Source organism: Trematomus bernacchii, unplaced genomic scaffold (assembly GCF_902827165.1).
Source record: "Trematomus bernacchii unplaced genomic scaffold, fTreBer1.1, whole genome shotgun sequence".
Classification (NCBI taxonomy): Eukaryota; Metazoa; Chordata; class Actinopteri; order Perciformes; family Nototheniidae; genus Trematomus; species Trematomus bernacchii.
Window position 1 is genome coordinate 3,938,161 of NW_022988050.1, and position 25,047 is coordinate 3,963,207.

General features: G+C 41.2%; 1 protein-coding gene across 8 annotated transcripts in view; it reads right to left on the bottom strand.

Moving 5' to 3' along the window:
* The window catches only part of si:ch73-103b11.2 (myosin phosphatase Rho-interacting protein), a 48,875-nt gene extending 24,069 nt beyond the window's left edge, over window positions 1-24,806 (bottom strand). For 2 of the 8 annotated variants that reach the window (XR_004555032.1, XM_034118932.1), the window contains exons 1-4: window positions 24,037-24,796; window positions 21,311-21,388; window positions 19,294-19,359; window positions 1,165-1,316 (exon numbers count right to left, since the gene is read on the bottom strand). Coding sequence is in view for 6 of the 8 variants with exons in the window: in XM_034118932.1 (XP_033974823.1) it covers window positions 1,165-1,316; window positions 19,294-19,359; window positions 21,311-21,388; window positions 24,037-24,156 (416 nt within the window). In the remaining 2 variants the exon portion in view is untranslated. Of the gene's footprint in view, window positions 1-1,164; window positions 1,317-19,293; window positions 19,360-21,310; window positions 21,389-24,036 lie in introns of all 8 variants that reach the window. The other 6 variants (XM_034118931.1, XM_034118928.1, XM_034118930.1 and 3 more) reach the window with 4 other exon arrangements.
* Between the last annotated feature and the right edge of the window lie 241 nt (window positions 24,807-25,047).

A 25,047-nucleotide genomic window follows, 5' to 3' on the forward strand; every position in this document is an offset into this window, starting at 1 on the left:
CTGAGTCCAGGCATATTGGGGGGGGGGGGGGGGAGGTTTGTGGACACAGGGAGAGGGAACAGTTCAAGAATGTGCACTGTCACTGCAGTGTGGATTACTAGGCTCTGAAACGCACAGTGCAACAGAGACAGCAGGGGGCAGAGCAGTTTGGCAGCAAAGGCAGCTGCGCACAAATACTCTCCCTTTCCCAAGTCTCTGTCATCCCTGACCACTAAAACAAAATACAGAGCAACAAAAACTGTGCTGAGGCAGTTATAATGCCTTATAGGAAAATACAGCTGATTATCAATTTGTTCCTTAACACAGGTACAAGTATAAATAATACAGTCTAAAAACACTCCAATACAGGTAAAAGGCCCAAATGTTACTTAAGTAAAATTACAGAAGTAAGCAAGCTAAATGTACTTTTAAGTACCAGAACTAAAAGTCATGTGATGCAGAAAGGATCTTTCCACAGTAGTACATTATTCTAGAATATTATATTATATTATGGCATTACCCAATCAAAACACAGTATTTCCAGAGCAAACTGTACAAGGTGGTGCAACAGCAACACGTTAAAAAACCATGTTAACAATATTATGTAATGTCAAATCAGGCAATGAAAGAAGATAACCATAAATGAAGGATATCATGAACAATATCAACATGTAATGATAATACAAACAACAGTAATGTAATGTACATATGATTTTGTGTATACTGTGTGCTTTAGTAGTACAGTACTGCATCATATCAGCATAGCATGTACAATGTAACTAGTAACTATTAGTGTTAATAAATGTAGTGGAGTAAGAAGTGGGATATTTGATGTGGAAGTGTAAAGTAGCAGTACATTAAATACAAAGTTTGACAAAATAGTAATTCATTCCAGTACTTGAGTAAATGTACTTAGTAATGGGAGGCCATATTATGCTTTTGGGGGTTTTCCCTTTCCTGTAGTGTGTTATTTAGGTTTGTGTGCATGTAAATGGTTCGCAAAGGCTAAAATCCCAAAGTTCAGACAGAGGGTGAAAAGAGGTGCTGCAGGACAGGCAGTATGAGAAGACCTTTTTGAAGATTAAAGTCACAGTCAAAGTAGTGAAACAAAATACAAAGATGAGCCTGAAAATGAGCAGAATATGCCCTCTTTAACCGATCCAAGTCCTGGTTATTATGTCTTACCCGTTGATAATTTCTTTGCACTCAGCACGTATAAAGTGCTCTTTCTCCGGGGTCAGGATGCACAGTGAGTTCTTCTGCCCCGTCCTGGACTCTCCGTCGATGACGTCAGAGCACTGGTTCATATTGATCGTCCCTTGTGGCAGGGTGCTGGGCTGCATTACACAAGAGGGACACACAGAGAAAGTGTTAAGTGGGGAAGTGAACAGACGTGCCCACGTATCCCTCCACATGGTCTATTCACACAACCCACCCCAGCATCAATTTTCCTGCCAAGATTGGCACACCACGAGCTGATATAATCACAGTCTGTGCACATCGAATGTTCCTGTTTGCGCTCGTTGTGATATTTCTGTTTCTTGCGTTGTGTATTTCAGCACTTTAAAAAGGACACCAATTACATAATGGCATCGCATATGCAGCACTTTACTTTACAATCTCCTTTTGTAAAAGAAAGTAACAAATAGGCTGATTTTAGACGGGGGAAATAGGTTGTCGTTTACAACTCTGATGGACTTGGCATTGCATTATAGTAGTTGTGTAATAGTCACTACACAATCTAGGATAAGTGCATAACAGTCATGCACTTGTAGTAGCTTTTAAATAATGGTTGTTTTTAGAATAAGCTGCATACAAAAAGAGCATTAAATCACACTAATTTACAATATTTAGAACATTAAATAGACCTTACAGTGTTGCTAATGCCCAAATCTTCACAGCTCTGTTGTATATTGCGGCGCTTTAAAGAGCCTGAAAGGACCTGTGAACAGGACTGTCTGTTCCATTTTTAAAACCGTGCAGGTTCACCGAGAGGTTTTGAGATTAATCTGTCTGTTGCGTAGCTGTGAGGTGTAAACCCGACTATGTACATGGATTACCATTCGACCGCCATAAATAACATGACCACAGGACATCCACAATAATACTACTTTGTTTGAAAAAGGTTTTCACATGCAAGTTTATATAAGCACACAGTGGCTTTGTTTGTAAGCACGGCTCATTTACAATGAATGGAGACATGCTAGCTTAACTTTGAATAGATAAGATAATCTATTTATAGTCTATTGCACAGCAAGTGAACCTTTTGTGCTAATCAGGCATTTTGGCAAATAAAATAAATACATTTCTACTTTTCTAAGTGTAAAATACTTGTGCAGATGAATACTTTGAAAGACACTAGCAATTTGCAGAAGGAAAGTATTTGCACACAAATATTGCTTTTTCAGAAAACTGACTTTTGCTTTGTCTGACCTCCAAATGACTTACACTAGCAATGGGAGAAGCCATGATAATCTTATGTTGACCAAGGGATTTATATTTGCTCAATGAAGTAAGCGAGTACTGCATAACTAAGCACAATGGGCATGTGTGGCTATTTGAACAGCTTCAGGGCCCTACCTTCACTTCACTAAACATACAGGCAGAATTATAGACACCAAAATACCACGGTGGTTCCAAGCTTTAAGTACCAGGTAGCCACAGATGATAAATGACAGTCTGCTGCAAGATCGGAATATATTAGGGGACAGAGCTGGAAACTAAATCAAAAAGGTATCACGTTCAGGTTTGCTAGTGACCAGATAAATCTAAGGCAAGGACACAATTTGTGCAGCATAACCATAGCCTGCCAGCACTGGAAGGCTCTAATGTGGACAGAGGAGTCAATAGTTAACAGTTAGTGGTAATCCAACCCTGAGGGCAGATGAGAGACCTTGTTGACTTTGTTACTGTTAAATGTCACTTTCATTCTTTACTCTTTTACCACAGCCTAAATTGTAGCAGGGCAAAGCAAAGTACAAGTTTGGCAAAGCATATTTTAAGCAAAAACAGTGACAGGTTGGTTAAACTAAGTGTCAAATCGGAGGAAACATGAAACAACATAACCTTTACATTCTTTGTGTTCTAGAGTAAAAACAAATGTGCCACAGAGGCAGTAAGTCTACATCATTTGGTTCAACTTCTTATGCTTTAAAAATGAAGGGCTCTTGACATTAAGGTGAGAGGCCAGGGCAACAGCCGGGCTTGACAGACAGAAAGACAGTCGGACAAATAGACCGTGGGACAGGACAGCTGGAAGAGGGCCCACGCCTGCTTCAGACTGACCAGAGAGACGGTTGTCAGCTTGACCTGAGACCCTGTCACACTCAGACATGGAGAGAGGAAGGACTTTTGGGGACAGAGGGGGAGAAAAAAAAGGGAGATTAAGTCTCAAACTGGTGGTCAAGAGGCACAGCAGTGCAGCAGAAAAAAGGGATTTTGTGGACTCTGACTTTGGACCGCAAGGCCATCTGTCTGAGTAAACAAATCTCCACACATGTCCTCGAGCTCGAGTCAGAGGAGGATAAACAGCAAAATATTTCAAATTCTGGGAACAGTTGTACAAGCAGCTTAAGCCCCCCCCCCCCCCCCAGTTTTATAATCACATCGGATTCTCTGCAGATGATAAATCTGAGACTGACAACAGCTCTGATTGAAAAACCTATTTTCATAAAAGGGCTTCACCTCTGAGAGAGATTGGAGTGCTTACACAACGTAGGTGGACGGGTGGGAGTACAGTAAATGTACAGAAGCAGCACACGTGTGCACCCTCCCTGCCTCAGCACTTTCCGGGGATAAGCACCAATAGACGCCTCTACCTTGGACCTGGCCCCCAGACCCAGGCCCCCTGAACCCACACCTCTCTGTCACCTAGCCTAGACCCGGTCCCCTCTTCCCGGGCCACCGCTCTCCACAATGGGCCCTTTGTGAAGCAGCAGCAGTTCACACAATGTGGGATTGTCAGCCGCCACAGTCCACAGAGCCACTCCGCCCCTTAACCCTCAACAAGGAAATGACTGAGAGACAAGGGGCCCAAACAAGTGTCCTTTTGTTGATCGGAGCATGGAAATTATGAAACGAGCATAAACGTATTCTAGTCTCTCAAGTTGTTCAGACAATAATATGAATACTGTCTGGATGGGAGACATGGAGCGGAGTCTCAAGGGGAGACGGGGACAAATCAGAAAGAGATTGGGTTTCTCTAGGTCAGTGTGTGATAGATGGAGAGGCAGGTGGACGTCTTGGATCAGCACCAATATGTATGGGATATACATCTGTGAAACACTAACTAAAAGGCAGAGGACATTTGTGTAATGTAAGCCGTCATACAATATATTTACCTGACTATTGCGTTTCAAAAACATGAACAGGGAACTCACAATCCAAAGATGTTTTAGAGGTGCCAGATACAAAAACAATCTAACTAAGGCAGAAGTGTATTGAAAGGTTGTAGAATTTAAATTTGAAATGTGTAAATATTTTTGTTGGATTTAATAGCAAACATCAAATAGAAATGTTTTCAAGTGCATGAAAATGACTTAAATTAAAACACATAATTCATAAACTATTAAGATTCCTATAAGAACCAACAGTTCTGAGAATCAAAGCCAACACTAGAGTGCCAAAACAAAACAAAAAAAACAATTTTAAAGCTACAACACAGCTTCATGGGATTTACTACTGCCTAAAGTAAAACAATGAAATGTCTTTTGCCATGCAATTCCAGTAAACGAGACACTTTTCCTAGTTTTCCCACTGGGGAATATAACTGCTCGGTTTAGGCCCTTTTCTCCTCTCCTTACCATATAGTATTCATACTGTAGGTCTTGTGATCTTGGGCCAGATGGTGTGTGTCATTACAACAGTGTTCATTAGGAACCAACTCTCTGTTTGGAAAATGGTAATTAGCATGCCTTTGCGCCGTTGGCTTCCTTCACTCTTGGCGATTCTGCAGCTAAGCAAAACATCCCATTCTCCCTCATGACACAGCGAGAGAAATATTTGCTTCTTTTGGCAGCCGGCAGATCGTTGACTCTCAATTTTGGTTGAGAAGCAAATTCTCTTCCTCTGCCATCAACATTTTTGGGTTTGACGGACTCCTTTCTAGTCATGGAAATCCAGAGTTCAGATAAAATGACTCAGTTAAGAGGATCGTGAGGGAATGATATTGCAACATCTTGCAAAAGAAAGACATTCTCCCCATTATTCATTCACTTTCTATCAGTATGAACACACCTACATGATTGCTCAATGTCAAAGTGTGTTATGAACACCTGTAAGTTGATTAGCAACATCTGTTTTTTGGTATTAGGTGCCTGTTTGTCTGCCAACATGTGCGGTGACAAATTCAAAAGCTGAAACTTCTCTCGTTAAGTTACATTACTCTGTATTAAACGTGTAACAGCAGGATCTTTGAGTGTGTCACCCTGCATCCAAAGCTCTTTAACTTTGATCATTGAAGACATGGAAGCCAAAAGGAAAGCTGATGAACTGGCAGCGTCTCGACCTGACTCACCAACATGGCCTGGAATCAGGTCTCTTCAGGGTCCAACATCCTCTGCTCATTACCGATAACAGCCATTATGCAATCAATCTTTCCTTAGCAACTTAAGACAACAGAGGTAAACACAAATTGTGATACCAATGAGCATGCCAACAACCAGCTGCGGGGGAAATATCCTCAGGTGCCAGACGGATGGAGTCACCTCGGGACTTGCTATGTAGAAGAATCAAACCACCGTCTCTCTTTTCCTTCCACGATATCATACAGATATACATTGCAATCAGGCCAGGAACTAGATTGGTCAGGGACGAGATTACAATCATCACTGCTCCAGAGTCCTTACAGTCCTATCATTTGATCCCAATATTGAGACGTTAAGCCAGCACAATCACACGTGGTATTTACCTTAGCCTCCGTTATAATGCCAACCCTAACCCCTGTCTGTACTTAAGACAAACATAAAGAAATCAGACTAAACCATATGGTGGGTATCTGACATCTCTGTTGCAGGGCCAAGTACTGTACTTCAGGCATTTTTAGATACACCTCACTCCACTGGTATGCATTCAAGACGTTCAGATGAATGCTACAGCACCGCAGTGAAGGCTAACGGCAAAAGCAGGTTAAAGGCGAGATATTTGAAAAGAAAAATATCCCGACACGACGCATCTCACACATTTTGTACCAGATATTTCAGAGAGGAGAGTGGGTGGTAGCAGCGCTGCTCCTCTTACGGAGAACGGTGAGAGGATGTGGGTGGTTTAATGCAGTGTTAGGAGGCCAGCAGCTGACAAATGCAGAGGAGGAGGAAGAGGAGGGAGAGTTGGAGGATGAAGATGGTTTGCTCTGCTATAGTACAGCAGGTTATTTTCCAATAAAGGGTAGAATCGTTCAATCTGATGCAACAGCCCAGATAACAAAATCACTGAAAAAATACAATTATTTATCTGCACGGTACATTATTTTGTAATCCTACTTCATAGAGCATTGTAATTGAAGCTTTATCACGTATATGTGTGTGATGTATACAATGACAGTGTGAGAAGCAGTCAGTTTATGTCTGGGTGCTGACAGAGTAGATCGGCCGGCTGGAGAAACAGGTGCTCGGATCGAGTTGTGTCACGTTGGGTTGGCAGCACAGACGCAGACTAAGGAGAATTATTGAGAGTGTGTGTGGCTTTCCAGACTGGAAACATTTTCCTTTCTCCGCTTTCCAACTCTCTGCACACTTATGACTTATAATATAGACCGTCCCTAATTCAATTACTGTGTTTAAATGTGTGAATGTGCTTGTTCTTATGGTTGTTTTCTTTCCCCCTCATCTGTGATGAATGACAACTGTGTTATGTCCAGTGTTGGGCAAGTTACTTCCAAAATGTAATATATGACTTATTACTGTCTTTTTAAAGTAATAAGTTACATTACAATATTACTGTCTCTGAAATGTAATGAGTTACACTACTTTTGAGTTACTTTCACCAAAATAACCGCAAAAGAATGGCTAGGTATTTTAAATTCTAATATGTAGTTTAGTGCAGCTATACATCCAGTGAAGGGCAATGTGGTATAGCATAACAACTGTGTAGGCCATTAAGGCTAGTAACAACTTTTATTACACGGCTTAGTTGAATATTCGATTCTGATTGTAAATTCTTAACATGTGACACGTTGTTAATCCAGTAGTACAGACCACTGTCAAGGACTATAATGAAGGTTGCTAAGGAGGATCAAGAACGAGAAAGGAAAAGAGGTTAAAAGACGGAGCGCTGGACGTCAGATAAATCACCAGAAGAAGGCAGAGAGGAAGTAAACAATAACAGGAACACGGAATGGGCTCTGTATTTTGTTTAGTATATGGCCATGTACAGGCCCGGTTCCAGAACAAAATGACTTGGGGTGCATCTGAGATTACAGGGGGCGCAGCAGTAGTAGGTTTACATGAGCAATAGTGGCCGGCAACAGCAATGAAAAATATCATTGATGTTATGGTCCCCAATGAACAGATTATGGCATTTGTTATGTTTTGAAACCAAGCAAGTGAGAACATTTCAAGTGGGTTAAAAGTGCAATCCTGAAATATTTCATATAGTCCAAAGTGGACTATGGCAAAGAAAAGCACAAAAGCTTCAAAACTGTACTGATAAAACAAATGAGAACATATTGTAAATCAAGGCAAATATTATTTGAACCAGCTCATGGTTTGAAATGGCAAACATTGAAAAGCAAAAGTATTATTAAAACCATGTACTACATCATCACCTTGGTCCCATCATATACTCTGGGAAGAGAATATTTACTGTGCTTGAAAACTGGTATCACATCATCATTCATGCGAGGTTGACTTTGTGACCTGGAGAACATTTCAGCTGCAACATTAGCTTGTTGATAAGCTTGGGATATGAGATCTTTTGTAGCCATTCGTGGTGAAAGCATCTGTGCTATTGTATGCACTATTTTTGACCCAACATTTCTACAGGCATGGCATGGCATATGCTGCAAAATTGTCAATCCAACAGGTAAATGGATTCAAGCTGCAACTTCAGTTATTACAGTTTCTTGGTTGTTGCCATTGGCTATCTCTAAAGGGTTTAGAGTAGACAGATTAGGTGTCACACATCCCAGTCAGGGTAGTGAACCATGGAGGCAGTGAAGTGTGACTTATCTCAATCCTTTGCCTTGGCACAACATTCACAAATGCATGTTACACTGACAACATGATTAGGTCATAATAAAACACCTCCATTATCATATACATCAATATCCGCTCATTGAAACTGCTACTCTTCCAAGGCCAATAATGATGACATCTAGATAACCTGCACATTGGACTGTTCTTTATCAAGTGTCTTAATGTTCTCTACAATAAATCCCTGTTCAATCACTGACTTCTAGAGCAGTAAATCCTCGAGAGTTGTAGCTCGAGGATCAGCTTTTTGTTTCCACAGCAGAAAACAATTGCTGCAAGATCACAGAGTGCCCCAAAACAGCAGCGTCCCACACTGTGCTCTGACACAGTACCTTGCAAAGTAGGCCAAGATGACTAGGCACCAATTATATGCTGTTGTGTTGTAGGGTCAAAATGAAAAGTGTTCTTATCAAAATAAAAAGAGGCACAGAATTATATTTACTCCTTTAACTAGTTTCTGCTACAACGCCTACATTGTGTGAAGAAATTACATAAGACCTGCAGTCAGGCTTGAACTACCTCTTTGATTATGACTGCAAATCTGCCAAAGCTTTGCTAAGTCAACGCAAATTAGCCCATCAGGCAGAAAGGAAGGGGAAATGTGGGAGGGATTGGAAACATTTTCCTTTGGGTATTCAGCTTATACCTCAGATTTGGAGCTAGTCATTTTTCCACAGAGCTGAAGAGCAGATTCCTACAGTCACACGTCTGGTGGTTAACAGTTAACCTAAACATTACTGACAGCAGATCACTTCAGAGGATAAGAGAAGACTCATCAGGTAACAAAAGGCTTGCAGCAAATTACATTCCTAGGTGTGTGGTATGTTCAAAGAATCGTTAAAATTCAAAATGTCAGTCAATACAGTCTGTAAGCTATAGCACTTACAGTTGCCACCGCTCCTTAGGATAAATATGTTTTCGACAAAGACATTTGATAGCTTTACAAAATAGGCCAAACCTTTTGTATAAATCATAACACGGACAACTAAAACTTTTCCAAATATAATACTGTAAGTTATTGAAAAATGTAAAGTTAAACCAGAAAATGTTTAACCAAACAATAATTAAACAAGACAAAAAAAAAGTTTTATTTTAGATGATATAGATAATAAGGTTCTCCAATATATCAAAGGATTAGCCAATAGCTATACACAATAATATACTGAATATAGACAGACAAATAGCTTGTCTTTCCTATTGATCTTTTTTCTTTAAAAGTCTTTTTTTGGTAGTGCTTTATTTAAAAATTGCATAAAATATCAATGTTTCAGCATTTGTTCCTTTACTCAGAAGGTAGTAGTTTCTAAGACCTGCAGTTTTGTTTAGTTTTTCATAGGGGGGGCTGTTTTTGTTGCTCTCTCTTTAAAGCAGAAGGAAAGCACAGAGGAGAGATCACTAAGCTGATTAGGTGCCGAGTCTGGAGGCAGGCCAGGGCTGCTTGAAATGGTAATTTCTGTCCAGTCCCGGGGAAGCTGGAGTGGTTTATTAAAGAGCGAGAGGCTCACCCAACAACAATTAACAACAAGCCAACATTTTGTGATGCAGGTTGTGTGGATTTCACAAGCAAGACCTACCAACGAAACAAGGCCTGGGAATTTTCTACTGGGAGTTATTTTGGCAGGATATCAAATATCTCTATCAACATTTGTCTACCATGACATATATGTTACATCCGTGTTTATTGTATTCACAAGAAACATCACCCGGCCTATCTCCAAGAGCCCACTTTCTTTCTTGCTATAAATAGCTTGGCAGCAAAGCCCCAACCTTAACAGGTGGTTGGATTGGCAGGTCACCAAGCTGAGGTGAAAGGTGAAAGGTCATCCAATACACCTGCACCTGTTGCAGATCGGAAAGACAGTCGACTGCAGCTGTGGCTTCTGCAGGCTGTCGTAAGGCAACAGTCTAATGAGGCTCTATTCGAGCATAAACGTTAGCATACTACTGGTTACTTCAAATGGGATTTCTTTATTTGATTGAGGATAAAAGCAGAAAAAAGGTGGGAAACAAATGTGAAGGATACTTTTACAGACAAACTTAAAAAACAAACACTATTTTTAGGACTTTTGAGGTGTAAATTGCATGAAAGTGCTAAAATGTTAACTCACTTCCACGTTTTAGGACTCACTCCTGCAGCCCAGAGTGTCTTTCTAGGTTACACCTTCCCTTTGTCCAACTAAGACTTAATGCTGCAGGGATGCAAATATCATCTCTGACATCAGTCCCCACAACCTAAACACGTCCCTACAAGTTTAAAATCACACATGTTTTTGCTTGCAAGTATAAATTGCGAAGTTGAAATTGTGATTTTACAAATTTGACCACAATAACCTTGTGGGCTACAGTAATGTGTGTCTGGTAATTCACAACAGCAGTATTTTTACTTTGATAAGTCCCATTGTCTCTACACCCCTACTGACGCACATGCAGACCCCTACCCCACTGTTTTATTAGTGCTCGTCTCAGAGCTGGCTAACCTCTTGCCCTGGGTCTAGTGTTGAGAACAAACTGAGCGAGCAGTCAGTCCGGCCATGTTTGGTTTTATAGACAAGGGAGGGTTTGGAGGGAGAGAAGTTACACAATACTGCTGGCTGCTCTCTACAACACAAATGATTTATTGGCCACGGAGAGCTGGAATGAAAGACAGAGATGTGAGAGAGTGGCATAATAGGATAAAGTGAGGAGGTAAAGGGAAGGGAAAGTGAATTGAAATGAGTAATGGGAAAGTAAAAGTGGGGCCATGGAAGTGAGAGTGGACACCGATTTAGCCAAAGCCTCCTGGAACCAGCCTTTCTCTGGATAATGAATGGCTGGAAATCATTAAAACAAGAATACGAAAATGAAGGAGGGTACAAAGGAAAGGATGGTTAAAAGACATCCTTAATAAAAGAGTATTTTAAGCAATTCTCACCATGGTGCAACATTGGACCGCCATCAAATAATTGGCTCAGATAAACAAGGCAATCAGATTCTCCAAGAACATTTTTAAAGAGAGTTTGCCATCAACCCACAAAAACAGAAAATGGATACCTTATGAGAAACCATTTGCAAGGAGCAGTACTATTTCTCTAGAGGTGCTGATAGACCTAGTGCCCTGTGTTAAATGATCCTGTCCACAGGCTCATGCAACGGTGAACACCAATATAATATTAGACCACAGGGTTGAACACGAGGACTGTCTCCACAGCCTCCATGAGTTGAAGTCTAACATATAGGTAGAACTTTATAATTAAATCTTAAGTAAAGAGTTACAAATAAAGCACCAAAATGTGGTTCATTGTTGTGCACAAGTTTAAATGTGTTGGTAAGAGAAGATAAAGGCGTACTTATTGATGTGGTGTGACTTGCACCAATTTGTCTATGTGTTTCCAGGTCAATACATGTCAATGAATTCAGCCCCGTTTCAATAGGAGCACTTCCTGCTCATTCAATCAAAGAGGTACAGCTTAGCCCCTTTTTCTGTTTGTTTGAAGGAGCAAGCTCGAGAACAATGCTGTTGAACTATAATTTCAATTGAATCAGTAATTCAAAGCCACTATTTATAGCCTCATTAGGGCTTTTTGGCTAAAGCACACATACACAAAGGCAATGGGTAAGGGGGAGGTCAGTTGGAAAGCTTGAAAATGTCTCCCTGTCTTTCACATGTAATCCTTGAGTGTTGTGAACATTTGAAAAATAACACAATTAAAGGTGGGGTATGTAATTTATTTCAGAAACACTTTTTGTTATATTCCATGGAATGCTCTTAACATCCCGATAGCAATGAATATATGAAGTGCTTCGACAATAAATACATTAAAAAAATTCATCTGTGGAAGCCGTAGTAGGCTACTGTAAAAAGCACGACCAATCATTTTAGCCGGCCCGGCTAAAATAACTGGATGGCCTACCTGCCTGTCAGCCTTCCATCTGTGCACAAACTTATCTCGTGCCCTCATTGGTCATGTGCGCGTTCGTGTGTGTTGGAGGAGGGGCTCTGTAAGGAAGTGACAGATTTTTTCCGGTTGTATATTTTCAAATTCTAGCGCACTTGAGCTGGTTTCTCCAAAATTACCTACCCCACCTTTAAGTTGGGTCTCCAAGCAGGTTGTTTGGGGACATGTTTGGGTAATGCTTTGTGTGTGTCTGTACACTATTAACAATAAGTCACTTTTAAAGAAAAAGACAATAAAAGTGACTAAAGTGTTGCCATATACAGTAGAACAGCATTTGACATCCAGGCCAAACACAGGAGTTTAATGTTTCTAGAGTAGATTTGGTCCTGAGCCAGACAGGGTTACTGTACGTCTGACTTAAGAAGTTGAAGTAGTTCAAAGAGTGAAAAATTGGAGATAAGATTGTTATCTTTGCCGCATCCGGAATGATGTAGTGACTAAAGCCGAGGCAAAGACTAAAGAGCACAGATAAGACAACACTGGAAAGTCAAACCAAAAGGCCAACAGAGGGCCAGAATGGTCATTGATCAAGTGAAAATACAACTTAGCCCAATGTCTGTCAGACCTTTTTTTTTTGTATTTATCTTAACCAGACTTTCCTGGTTTTGGTTGACTCATGTCTCTTCAGAAAGCATAGCACTTAGTTGGGAAGTGGAGATGTATTTTGGGTCAGCAAAGCCCTTGATAAGCAATCAATGTGAGCTGATGAATTCAAATCTCTGCTTAAGATAATCAATCCTTTCATAGACTACCAAATGCTTTAGGTGGCTCTCTTGTAGTTTGTTGTTTGCCTTGTCAAGTTGATCAACTGTCATGAGATCAAAGTGAGAGTAAAGTGGACTACGAGGCTTGGATCTGACAGGAAGACTGAGGCTGAAATACATGTTGCTTTGTTTGGGTAGACAAAACCTAGCCAAGTTGCATGGACATGTAGGGAAAAAAGCTAAATATAGTCCTGTCTTAAGTTGCAAGGCTTCAAATGATAAGCCACTGTGTTCTCTGATGACACTTACGAGGATGACACTTCCACATAAAAGTGCCTGTTTCCTGATAAAAGTATCTATTTTAAACAGGAAAGCAGTGGGTGTGGTACAGTATTTTTGTTTCCATGAAATGATCTGTTCACACAGGATCTTGTCCGCATGAGGTGGCCTTGTGTATTATTGGATCAGCTCAGAGAACTGTCAAGAATCATCAAAATCGGGGATTTTAATTGTATTTTATTCCCAATTCCCTATGCACAGCAGTCCTTGTGACGGACAAATCGTTTGGAGGCCTGGAGTTGGTTTAGACTGAAACCCGGTAGTCACAGTCTTGCAAACTCCCCCAGTTTAATGTTTGTGTTCTAATAATAATGAAGTTAGGGAATTACAATCAGTCAATTAGACGTGGTTTGGTTTGCTCAACCATAACATTTACAAGACTTTTGTTTCAAAACAACAGTGTTTGTGGGTGGGAAAGCTGGTGAGGTTTCCCGTAATTGTCAATGCACTTTCGACTCCTATACTAGTTGGATGTGCTACCTGCACAGTGGCTGCTCAAAACTGGAGAGGATAATGGCTTGCGTGTTGCAGACTCTTTGCGGTCAGCCTCCCCAGCCAGTAGCTTGGGATTTCCTGGGATAAAACAGCAACAAGAATCCACAACAATTCCCTATTTCTGTACATGAAAACAAAAACATGAGAATGTTCTTTTATAAATATAGTTAACTGGACTACAGCTTTGGGACGTTGGGTTGAGTGGCAGTTACAGTGTTGTAGACCCTGATGATTACAAGCTGTATGAATGGCTGTTCCCATGGTTTTGTGGCTTTGTGCAATGGGAACAGTGACCCCACTGTAATCCATGGCTGTTTACATTCCAGCAGATCAGTTCCTACTAGAACCATGGGGAAGGAAGGGCAGGGGTTAAAGAAGACTCTCACGCACCATATCTCTGCAAAACCAACATACGCCTCACCCTGGACCCACACTTAGTAAACAACGCACAATAATCCAATATGGAGGATTTACACAGTCTTATCAACACAAGCTTTGACTGACTTCTCATTTGTTATTTACCCTCTAAATCAGCGGCTTCTTTCGCTCTTGAACTTCATGATCTTTCCTTCATGAACTGTAACACAAGTGTGTGTACTCCAAGCAGTCTATACTTCCCTCTCCACTCCGTTTCCCATGGCTTGCTGCGAGTACAAGACTTGGAGCTCCCCTATAAGTATCCCTAATTTGATGGGGTGGGGTGGTCAGCCTCCACTTATTCCCTGCATAGAGAGCCTGAAGGCAACAACACAGCAAAGAGGCCCTGCCCACTCATCCATTCCCTAGAAAGCTCCCCTCATTTTCAAACCAACACAAGAGAAAAGCTACTCAAAATCAGTTAAAAATAGTCCTGAATTTCATTTTGTTCACTGAGAAGGCAGAGAGTTTATGCATGTTTCAGCATGAAAACTGTCTTACAAGCCTGACATGCCAACATTGCTCATTGGGTTGTATATGCTCATGTCTGGAAGATTCAGGAGAGAGGCAGCAGAATGGTGTGCCTCAAGTTAAAAGAATGCACAAATGTGTTGGAAATGAAGGAAAGTTTCTCAAAACTCGCAGTTCTTGGACAGTGCTACTGGGTCCACTACTTCAATTCCAGTAAACACAGGAAATTAATTGAGCTAAGATGAAATGAAAAGGACTTAACAGCTAAGACGTCATGAGAACATCATGTTCTCCTTTTTACAAGGAATATGGCTGTGGTGCAGGCAGTCAACTGCACTCAATGCAGTCTAAAGGCAAAGTGCAATTCAAGGTTCTCTGAATGGGTCTTTTGTGCAGTGCAACTCAATAGGTAGCCTCATTTTATTTGCAGGTATACTCTGCTTCTACTATCTGGACTAAAATGCATTAATTGACAAGAATGTGAACAACAAAATGCACTTTCTTTCCTATGGCCTCCAAATAATGAGGAAATGTGTAACACAATGCACTGTCAACAATAATAACAGAGTTTCATTGCAAAATAAACAGATCTTGAGACATAGCAAAGAAAAATATTTCAGCCGAGATCATATGATGAGGTGTGTGCGTCTGGTGTGTGTGTGTCAGTATGAAAAGGCTACAATTAGGTCAACACAAGGTCAATGGGAGCTAGGTGTTGTGTGGTGTATTTCTGACCACATAGCAAAGCACTTATTAGAGTGTGGGTGTTGGATCGTTTTAACTCGCACTCATGTCATTAAAGTGGAGCCGGATAGTTCTTTACACCCACATAGCTGCCCTCACCACGACGTGATAATGGATTTTTTGTGTGTATGTGTGTTTCTTACATCACCATCACTTAAAACAGCTTATTCTCACCGTCGTGTTAAGGTGGCCTCTGTTCAGGTTGTATATCTGTCTTTTCCTTGCCTCTAAATTAGTACATGAGTCCAATTTCTCTCAACAGTGCTTAGTCTGAGGGTTTCTCAAACCCTGCAACACCTGTTCATGACACGGCCTCTGCAGTCAAGCACCGTCATTCCCAGGTGCATTTAGTCACACACACACTGAAACATGTGCAGCTCAGCACAAACTCCGTCTGATCCATCCTTGCACATTGGTTTCAATGCTGTGTCTGATTATTTTATTTCCTACAGCTACTGTAGAAAGGCTTGCTCACCATAAGACTGAGCCTGGAGAAAACCTCAGCCCACACACTCGTGCTCTCATTCCAGAGCGTTCTGTCCTGTATCCCTACAGTCAGGACAGAGACAGCCAGAGCCCTCCACAAAACAGAGAATAACCCAGACCCATGTCACACATGCCATGGTCAATGGTTGCTGGACAAAAGGGACAAAACCTGTTGCCTTGACAACGCTCCCTTTAAATAACTGCGTTGGGTTTTCTCTGGGAGAATCTAGCTTGTACATTCAGCAGATACTAGACCCTGTTTGACAGCAGACTTTGGGAGTAGAGTTATGTCATTTCTTATTCAAAGTTAGTGAATTATCTTGGTCACAACAAACTTTAACTCCCTTCTTTGGAAGCCTACTGTATGCCAAGAATGAGCTATGAAAGCTGTACTAAAACATTAGCCTTGCATGGCTGCACATGTTCATTGCAGGCCAACATTTACAGCTATTCACCGTCTACATGCTTCCTCTCAGAAGACATTTTCTCACAATCTTGCTCTTACTGAAGCTACGTTTTCTCCACCACTTGTCTCTTGCACATAACGGCTCTTCAAAGTCATAGCTGCTTTAGGATGAAATGATGGCAGTGGTGCATCGTGTTGGGTGTTCCCCTTAGGTGGGCAACCCTAAATCGATGGCTGTAGGAACTATGATCTCTCCCAGGCCTCTGCTAACCCATTCCTTTCCCCCAGAGTCGTGCCACATCCTGCAGGTTGGGACCGCAGTGCATCTGGGTTTGGTTACAGCCAAGACACAAGAGTCATAAAACTGGGCTGGGAGGAAAACAGAGGGGCACCTCCTCATCTACAACCCCAACTAGTGCTCTCAGATGGAGGCTCTGATGTGGTCTGGAGCGATGTTATACTGGTGAAAGCTGGCAGTGTTTAGATTTGACCTAATGTCATTCATAATACACCATTTAAACCGATCTTAAAGTTGGTCTCTGTTATTGTATTGTATGTTGATTTTAACAATCTGAAGCATTAAATGGCATTTAACAAATTAACTGTATGCATACTACATAGCTGGGTATCACATTTCTAAACCATAGCCATCATCCAGAATGGACAATTGCACATCAATGCTGCAAAAAAGGGTTTCAAATGTTCATATAAAATAAAATAAAAAGAGTCACACACTCAAAGTGCTCCAGTGTTAAAGGTAGGGTAGGTAAGTTTGAGAAACCGGCTCGAGATACACTTTGTATCTCGAGGAATTTGTTATATTCCATGGAATGCTCTTAACATCCCGATAGCAATGAATATCTTAAGTGCTTTGACAAAAAATCCATAAAAAAATGTCATCTGTGGAAGCCGTGGTACTGTAAAAAGTACGACCAATCATTTTAGCCGGCCCGGCTAAAATAACTGGATGGCCTACCTGCCTGTCAGCCTTCCATCGGGGCACAAACTTATCTCGTGCCCTCATTGGTCATGTGCGCTTTCGTGTGTGTTGGAGGAGGGGCTCTGTAAGGAAGTGGCAGATTTTCTCCGGTTGTGTATTTTCAAATTCTAGCGATCTCGAGCTGGTTTCTCAAACTTACCTACCCTACCTTTAATAATATCAATAATAGCTTCATACTACGTTTCTGCAGCAAAGTATTTTACGTCATTAGGTTTAAAGTCCTTCAATAAAGGTATAGAGTTTATAAAAACCCATAATGCCACTCGCAGTTACTAACCATACCAATTAAATTCAGTTTACCTCTTTGTCCGTGGAAAACGAGTGCCGGATACGTATGCCCATTAGCCAACTTTGTGCATGCTGTATTCAACACTAAACAATTATTCTAATGCGTTTGGTTTGACAAGAGAGCTTCTATATTTAGTGTCACTTGATATTTCCAGCTCTAGACCCTTGCAACCCCCGTCTCCTTTTGATCCTGCATTCAGAGCGGGGATGAAAAGATGAAGAGTGACATGGAGGGAGCGAGATGAATGGAAGGAGGACATCCGCCACTTTCCTTTGTCCCCCTCAGTAAACAACCCATCACCCATGCTTCTTCTGCTGTCATTATTCCCCAGTGCATTCAGTTTGAAGCCGAAATTCAGGCCAGAACAGTATTTTAGCTTGTTACGTTCAATAATATCTTCAGATAGGAAAACACACCATTGGATGCACTGTGCAAATACTAACCTTGCCATTCAGATTACTTTAGGAGGGTGTAATGACCCTGAAGGTTGAGTAATGAATACAATCTACACGGCAGCCTATCTCCTGCTGCTTTTATTACATAAACCCTCCCAGCATCTCTCTCCTCTGCCAGAGAATGCCACATACAGTATGAAAGAGTAAAAAAAAAAAAAAAAGCAAGTGCTGCATCCACTACTCCTGCTTTCAGCTCATTATAAAGCACCATCCACATATAGAACAAAAAATGGAGCGGGTCAATCAATATCCAGCGTGCCTATATGCTGCAGTACATATAGAACCGACAAACTATATAGCCTAGTGTTTAAACCTATAAGAACAGTCAGTCAGTTTACATATATAACTATTGATATATATCAGACTGCATTAATGTTCACTAAAGACATCCGTGTTCCTGACATCAAGTGGATTTTCCAGTTTTTCTTTAAGAACAGGAAGTATAGCACGGGGCTCTTACACAATAAGCTAAAACTAAACAAACACAAAAAGCTCAGCACATGACTTTTATTATCAACACCATATGGTGTCACTTCATTCCTTTTGACACCGCTGTGCTAGTTGGCTTAAAGTTGAACACATTCACAAAATTCTCTTTTGTATGAGAGAAAGCGCTGGTGTTAACGGTGTGGCCATCGCCTGGTGAGACCATCACATGCTCCAGGTATTCCTCAGAAAAACACCACATGCTTAGTGACAAAATAACTACACTTTAACCAAAACTATCAAACAATTCCAGTGTTTAAAGTATATCATGAAAAACGCTTTCACTTAGAGCAAACTCTGTTTATGAACAGAAACGTACAAGCGTGAAATCAGATGTTCTACTCCAGTCAAAATGAATTAATTACTACGAGCTACTTAACTGTCTAGAGATATTTTATGTAGTGAATCAAGCAAAAGGGAAAACTACTGTAAATGATCAATTATAATCTTGGCCTGTTTATTTAACTCAACTGCAAAGAGAGCCAGCTCCTTTTTGAGATGCAGATGTATTTATTAATTAAATGAGCTGCCAAGTTTTTTATGATCCGTTCTTATTTTTCCGTCAAATTATGTTGATATTTTAGGCTGGTAAATCAAGCAAACTCAACACTTCCCATGTCCTTATCACATGAAAAAAATTGATAGATATTGTGCTGACATTGGGAATAATTACAAGTATAATTGGTAAAAACTGTAGTTGTGCCAATGTGCCATTTAAGGCGGTGTAGATGCACGGTAATTGATGATGATTTGACCACTCAAGCCATCATAGCCATCATTTACTAGACCAAGCCAACAGCTAGTATGTAATAGCAGGCCATTATTCAAATTTCAGTCATTTTAAAATGAAAATTGTTTCAAAGCAAACCAAACTCAGGAGCTGTCAGGGTTCACTTACCATTTCGTCCAGAGCGTAGCGCAGTAAGCCATGCTCGTAAAGGATGAAGAACCTCCGCTGCCATTTCTGCATTACACAAAAAAATAAATGCTAGAATTACTCACATGATCACATCACAGATATCATAACAGCAAGCCACATCCAATTACATCAATAACAAAGCACTGTGGAAATGTGCAAACATTTAGCACTGTGTTTTACTGGAAAGCTGTTACTTATTATACATCAGATAATGCTAGCCAGGAAAGTTTGACAAACAGTGTTACAAGAATGGACAGATATTTATAAAGCCAGGTGTTATTAATTGGATTAGTAAATTAATCTGTAAATGTTCCAATGAAGTTCTTGAATGCTAATGTTATATACTGTACTCCTCAGGGTATAAAGACTTGGCCGCTATACTGGTGCTCACACAAACAGTAAATACATAAGTGCGGGCGAGCCTTTGGGAAAGAGTTGCTATGCAGTGGCATCCAAGTTCTTGGCACACATTCAGCATTCACCACATCACATGCTTTTCAGGCTTTCTGGAATTCAAGATGCATTTTTCTTTAAAAATGTATGAGGAAATACAAGACAATGAATACAGTAAGTAAAAGCCCCGTTTAGTTTTACTGTAATGTCTCAGCGGATTGAATCTGTCTTACAGGATGGTGTTAATGCAAACAACATTGAACTATTATCCGACCAGTATCAGTATCTGTGTTTGCCCAAAACACATTTAATGGAACCAATCTTACTGAGGTGAAGCCTGTTATATTGTGTAAACTCAAATTTACCAAATAAGGAGTCATTTTATTTCTTGGATACAATTCTGCTGATATTCGTGCCAATGATACGTTTTTATTGATCTCCTCTCCTTCTTTGGCTTGATGATCCCTCCACTGCTCCCCACTTATCCTAACTCACCGTTTTATCTCAGTATTAAATATCCCTGGATCCGATTCCAACTGAGGCTAATCCATGAAATATTAAGAAGTGTTTTGCAACCTAAAAGGCATCTGAAGGTCTCAATAGGGCGGCTGATACGCGCCACAAGGGATGTTAAAAGGGTCACTGCAGCCATTTCCAGTAAAAGCGTGATAGATATGCGTCACACTGTGTTTTTGATAGACATTTACAACCACAGGCCCACAAACTGTGCTCCTAAAACATGACTCAGCCAACACGTCAGCTCTTTTCCCTCTGTTATTTGTTTGTTGGTCAGTCAAAACATGGTCCAGCCTGCTCACCTCAGCACAACAGGCCACCAATTATACACAGCGGGGAAAAGCTGATTGTAAGAATAGGCAGAACACATCAGTGGTATGTCAAAGCAGCAGCAGCCTGTTGACAGTAGTTGAGTGGAAGGGTCCAGAGGTGCTTTTCCCAAAACCCCATATGGAAGCCATCAGTGTGGCTGTGAGAACTGGGACTTCTCCTTCCTTCTCCTCCCCCACATTCCCACTACTCCTCTTTGGGATGCACCACCACAGTATAATCTGGGAGCTGATAAAGGAAGCGGTGCAACAGAGCACGTCTCCCATTACATGATGTTTGGGGGGGGCCAAGGATTCATGAAATAAAGTCAATATAAGGCTCATTATTGCTGGATAGTGTGGATTCTTCTGATAGGGGGGACGAGCCTCCCACAGGAAGCTGCTGAGACAGCTACAGGAGCCACAATAACCAGACCTCCCGTTTGTTGGATGTCAAAATAGTAGCAAAACGGATAACAGAATTAAAAGAAGGGCTGGAGAGCAAACTGCATTTTTCCCCCTTGCCTTTTGAGAAGCCTTAATATTCTGAATATCAGGCATTTTGTACTAAAAGATGTACAACACAAAATCCTAAGTACTGAACCGAGCAAAAGCTATAGACATTGGGTCAAATAAGGTTGTTTTTCTTTTGAAGAATACTCTTTTGTTTTCCTGAAGCACCAAATGTTTATTATGATTAGGTCAAAAAGAGCTGATGAAACAAAAAATGTTCCCTTCTAACCATAATCAATTTCTAGTCCAGCAAAGGCACCACTTACCCGAGATCTGTGTAACGGATTGTCAAAATTCGTTCCCTCTGGAGCCAGCAGCAACCATCCTCCATATATAGGTTTTGCCTGACGACAGAAAAACATTAAAGTCATTAAAACAACACCAAAACAGCCACTTTAACATATTGATTATCTGTTTAATTGTGCACATTTGAACTGTTTGTAGCTGAAACTGGAGGATAATAGTTGAGGCTTTATATTGTGCCCAGTATCAGACAGGATTACACACACACACAGAGATTTTAGTTCAACGAAGGTGTGTATTAGTCACTAGCTCTCTTGAGCAGGCTACATTCTCCAGCTGGCTTTATTCCAGAGCGCCATGCTTCCCTGGGAAGAAAGAAAAAAGGAAAGGCTAACACACACATGATTTTCCCTCTGATCCTCTAAGTGGGTGGACTGGTGGGTGGAGGGGGCAGCGAAGAGGCAGAAGTTAGCAAGGAAAACAGTGGAGGAGAAACAGGAGAGAGAAGCAGAGCCTGAGAGCTTTTGTGGCTCCAGATTTGCAATTCAAACTGAGAAATGCAAGTTGGCCTGGCAGTCTTTCTTAAATTGTTCTGGGGCGTTCTTGAACACTCGCCATTGTAGTAGTCAGCATTTGTTTACAAAGCCAGCAAAATCCCTGCAACACCACTGCAGGGGTTTTGTTTACAGGGGCAATCATTCCACTAAATATATTTATGCACAAATCTCACCTACACCTAAAGAGCTTAACAAATTAAGTACCTTACGTAATCCAACTGCACGCCCAAGTCTGTGGAACAACAGTCTACAAATCAATTTGGAAAAGCTCTGACATTTACAGCCGCCTGGCACCTCTCTGTCGTTCTATCAGTGGTTTTGATTACAGTCATAACTCCATGCATGTAAAGCCAAGTATAATCCACCATTAAATCCTCTTTCGCTTGGATTGTAGGAGGCACAGCACATTTCTCAGCTCAATGACTTTGTAAACAAAATGACATAACAGGACATTTCAATCAGGAGTCTCAACCTGTAACCTTGGTGAGTCAAGAGTGTGTGCAGACTTGAAAGAGAAACAACATCCAACTTTTGGAAGACAACCATAGAGGTGACGCATAGGAGTTGCTAGGGCTGTGTATTTTTCAAAAATCAGGTGATATCACAATACAGGGATAACGATTCAATGTATTGCAATACTGTAGGCAAGGGAATGTATTGTATTTGTTAACTCTAATTTTAGAAAAAGTGTCCTTATATATAGAACACACAACCATTTACGCCTCTTCGTTTCTCAGAGTGGAATAGTCAAATGGATGGACGTCCTCTATCACTGGCATTTAGCAGATGGGGGTTTGAACACACCACAAAATAGGCCACTGTCTTCTCACTTCTTTGCATTTGGACCAATTATTAGAAATCTGGGATTGATATAGTATCACAAAACTCAATATTTCTTTGCACCCCTAAGAATCGCAGCTCATCGAATATACTTAGATATGGGACTAGGAGAAAGAACAGTAAGTGTTCAAAGGGATTCACACAAATACTGAGACACTAGCTTCTTCAAAGTAGAAACTCTGAGACCAAGTGTCCCATCTCCCCTCACGTGACCTGACAGCAAGCCCAATGGAAAGTCCTCCCAAGAGCGAAAAGACAAGATGAATTTAGGTCATTTTGAACCCTTCAATGCTTCAGTGGGTTAAACGGAGCCATTTGAGTGTGTTCATTTGGAAATGGCCCTTCAACGTGTTATTACCCCACATCATAAATGACTGTAAAACTGCACCAAAAGCAATGGGCTTTGAGTGGTGTATTGGTGGGGAGGCTAAACTAATGCTGGAAATATGCAAAGGAAAAATGCACACGCCTTCAGTATCTTATCGACACTGAACACAAATGATGAATAACTTGGCTAAAACATCCTGGGTTTTCAGTGTCTGACCGCTGATGATAACCTTTCACTGGGTGCGGTCACCAAAGGATAAAGTTGATAGACAGTGGGTCAGAAATTCCACTGAGGAGGACAAATACCCCCAAGAGTAATTCCATCCCAACAGAGGAACCATTGGTCATGAGGGAGGAAATTACGGGAAATGTAGTACTATGTCGGCTTGAAGCCAATTTAAGAAGCATCAGGGGTGTCATCACACAAACTGCCTGGAGAATGGGGACTCTTGATCTGTCCCGTTAACAGCTTACCAAGAGGCAATAACCCAAATAAAGGCCAGAGTTCAACTGCCCTGATGCCAACTTTCACAACCTGCCAATGTCAACAACGCATGCCAGTATAGGAAGCATTACTGGAACAGCTTCATGTTGGATTAATAGTGCAAAGATTATGTCAGCCTCATAGTCTCCAATTATTTTTGAACTAGCATTGGACATTGGAAATTAGGATAATACACATAGGATTGGACATTATACGAACTTTAAAGAGGGAAATATAAAAACAACAACTGAGATATGATTGTAACTGAAAGTAGTCAACATAAGCAGCTGATAGAAGCTACTGTGTGGAAAGCATGGAGCTGGGTGGAGCCATATCTGCATGAATTGAGGTCAATATGCGCCCTTGGGCTGGAAACTAATGATGTCCAATTAATCTAACCTTTGCACTTCATGGTCTATTGACACATGACAAACCATTTGAAATGTGCACATCAAACGGAGTGATACAAACAGGGTTTCACTGCATCATTAATATAGCTTACACAGACAGTAATTACAAGTATGACATGTTATTTGTTCACCTGATTTAAGTCTTCGTCGTTCAGCAAATGTGATTCTCTGGGCTTGAAGCAGTTCTGGCATTTGCTTTTGTTGAAAATGTTGGCTTGAAATTTCCGACAAGCATTGTCTTTGAGTGACATGGTTGACTCTTGGTGAGTAAAAAACACAACTTAAAAAAAAACCTGCTGAATTCTCGCAGTCAAATTAGTTGGTGTGACTTTTAAAAAGTGTGCAGTCCGTTTTAAAGAGTACCGTTGTTCACCTGTCCTGTGTTACCTGAGGCGGTGAGTAACCTCTCGCTAAGTGATATCTATGATAGTCATCTTGTGCAGGGGGGGTTCGCCTCCCGCAGCTAACTTTTGTTGTTGTGCTCACTAAGAACTTGTCTAGTAAGTCCTCGAAAGCGCAGACAGGTGTGCACGGTCTTGTCCTTAATTGCGTCCTGCAACGAGGTGTTTCTCAGGTGACCCTCCGGGCCTCGAACTCGCTGCAAAGGTCCCGTCAGCCTCCATCGGGCGGAAGGCATCTACCGAGGGAGGGATAGTCCACTTTGGCCCCTCTCTATCTTACAAGTGATACCGCATTCATTGCTGTTGAATCCTTTTAACGCCTCTAAACACCAACTTTAAAAAACGCCATGGAGTCGGCTGTCATGCTGTTGGGTCCATAGCGTCGGTTCTCCGTTCGTCGTAGCACCGTTTCCCCCCGGCTCTGGTACGCAGTCTGCGGTGGATGTTTTCGATGAAAATCCTCGCCTGAGCCAGTTGGTGGAGAGACGGGGAGGTGCTCAGGAGAGAGTGGAGTGGTGAGTGACAGCAACGTCGACCAATCACAAACGCCCACAACCGAGCGTGTGCGTTAACTGACCAATAGAAAGCCTCGTAATCCTCCAATGCTTTCGCTCAAGCTAGGTGGGCTTTAAAGAGCCCATGATAACAAAAACAACAACTTCTGTGTGAAACTGTGATGTTATCAAGGTTAGCCTGAGATAATATTGTTCAGTCCCCACTGAAAATACATACATTTATTCA